The following is a 1,057-nucleotide window of genomic DNA, read 5'->3' on the forward strand; positions in this document are numbered from 1 at the left end:
GTGTCGACTGTAATTACACATTCTCGTTGATCAACTTTTCCGTTCAGCCATAGGTCGTTTCGATTTCGATGTAGTCTGGAAACGTTAATTACGGTACTGGGGGCGTCAATTCTGATAGCCAACCTCTGCCCCACAAAGTTAGGCTCTTATTAGTTTTCCGCCCCTTCTAACGAATGGGCCGATCGTGATACAGGATCATCTTCTCTTCTTTTGCGCCATCTTGTCGCGCAATTTCGGCAGTAGTTATCTTTTAGGCGGTGTTTACAATCACGACGTAGATGGCCTTTTTCATCACAAATCCAGCATTGGGGTACACCATGCTGTTGGGGTTCGCGTTTCACAACCACCTTCTGGCAAGAGCATTCTTCATGTACTTGGCGTAGACGTACGTCACTTTTTGATGCTTGCTTTGCCGATTCAAAAGTGAGACTGTGCGCAACGGCATCCTTGAGTTTTTGTTTATCTGACAAGAGAAGGGATTGCTTGAGTTCCGAATCACGAAGGGCTTTGATAATCGTATCCAGGGCAGTTTCGTCTCTATGCTCGGGGTCTAATGTCGGATACGACAGCAATGTCAACCGTTCGATATCTTTGTGCCAGCTGCTGAATGGATTCACCAGATCGTTGCGTTCTGTTTCTAAGCTGAGACCGATAAATCTCTTTCATGTGTTCTTCACCATAACGTAAATCCAACGCGCTAACCAGAACTTCATAGTTGAAGTGGTTCTCCGCCGGAATCGTCTGAAGAACTTCTGCTGCTGAACCTTGCAGGGCCAGTATCAGTGCTGTTGCTCGTTCTTTTCCGTTCCAACAGTTACTAGTTGCCGTTGCTTCGAACTGGGTTTTATAAACGTTCCAGGACATCTCTCCGTCAAATGCTGGTACCTTCAAAGTTCTTCCGGATGCGTGATCTAACGGCATGGCCATTTTTTTGGATTGCTCCAATTCTCGCTTCAATTTGTCTATCTTGTGATCTACCTCAACGGTCTGACGATCAAGTTTCTGCTCGATCATTTCTTGTTGACTGTTCTTCAATCTGTTCTGCCACTTACAATTT

General features: G+C 45.5%; 1 protein-coding gene across 1 annotated transcript; it reads right to left on the bottom strand.

The window, feature by feature from the left end:
• Positions 1–149: 149 nt before the first annotated feature.
• On the bottom strand, positions 150–1,014 carry HELRODRAFT_184400 (hypothetical protein; the record flags this gene model as incomplete). The annotated part of the gene is made up of 2 exons (XM_009024176.1): positions 150–542; positions 703–1,014. The coding sequence occupies 2 exons, from the start codon at positions 1,012–1,014 to the stop codon at positions 150–152; spliced, it is 705 nt and encodes a 234-aa protein (XP_009022424.1).
• Positions 1,015–1,057: the final 43 nt, after the last annotated feature.

This window comes from Helobdella robusta (genome assembly GCF_000326865.2).
Source record: "Helobdella robusta unplaced genomic scaffold HELROscaffold_399, whole genome shotgun sequence".
In the NCBI taxonomy this organism is placed as follows: domain Eukaryota; kingdom Metazoa; phylum Annelida; class Clitellata; order Rhynchobdellida; family Glossiphoniidae; genus Helobdella; species Helobdella robusta.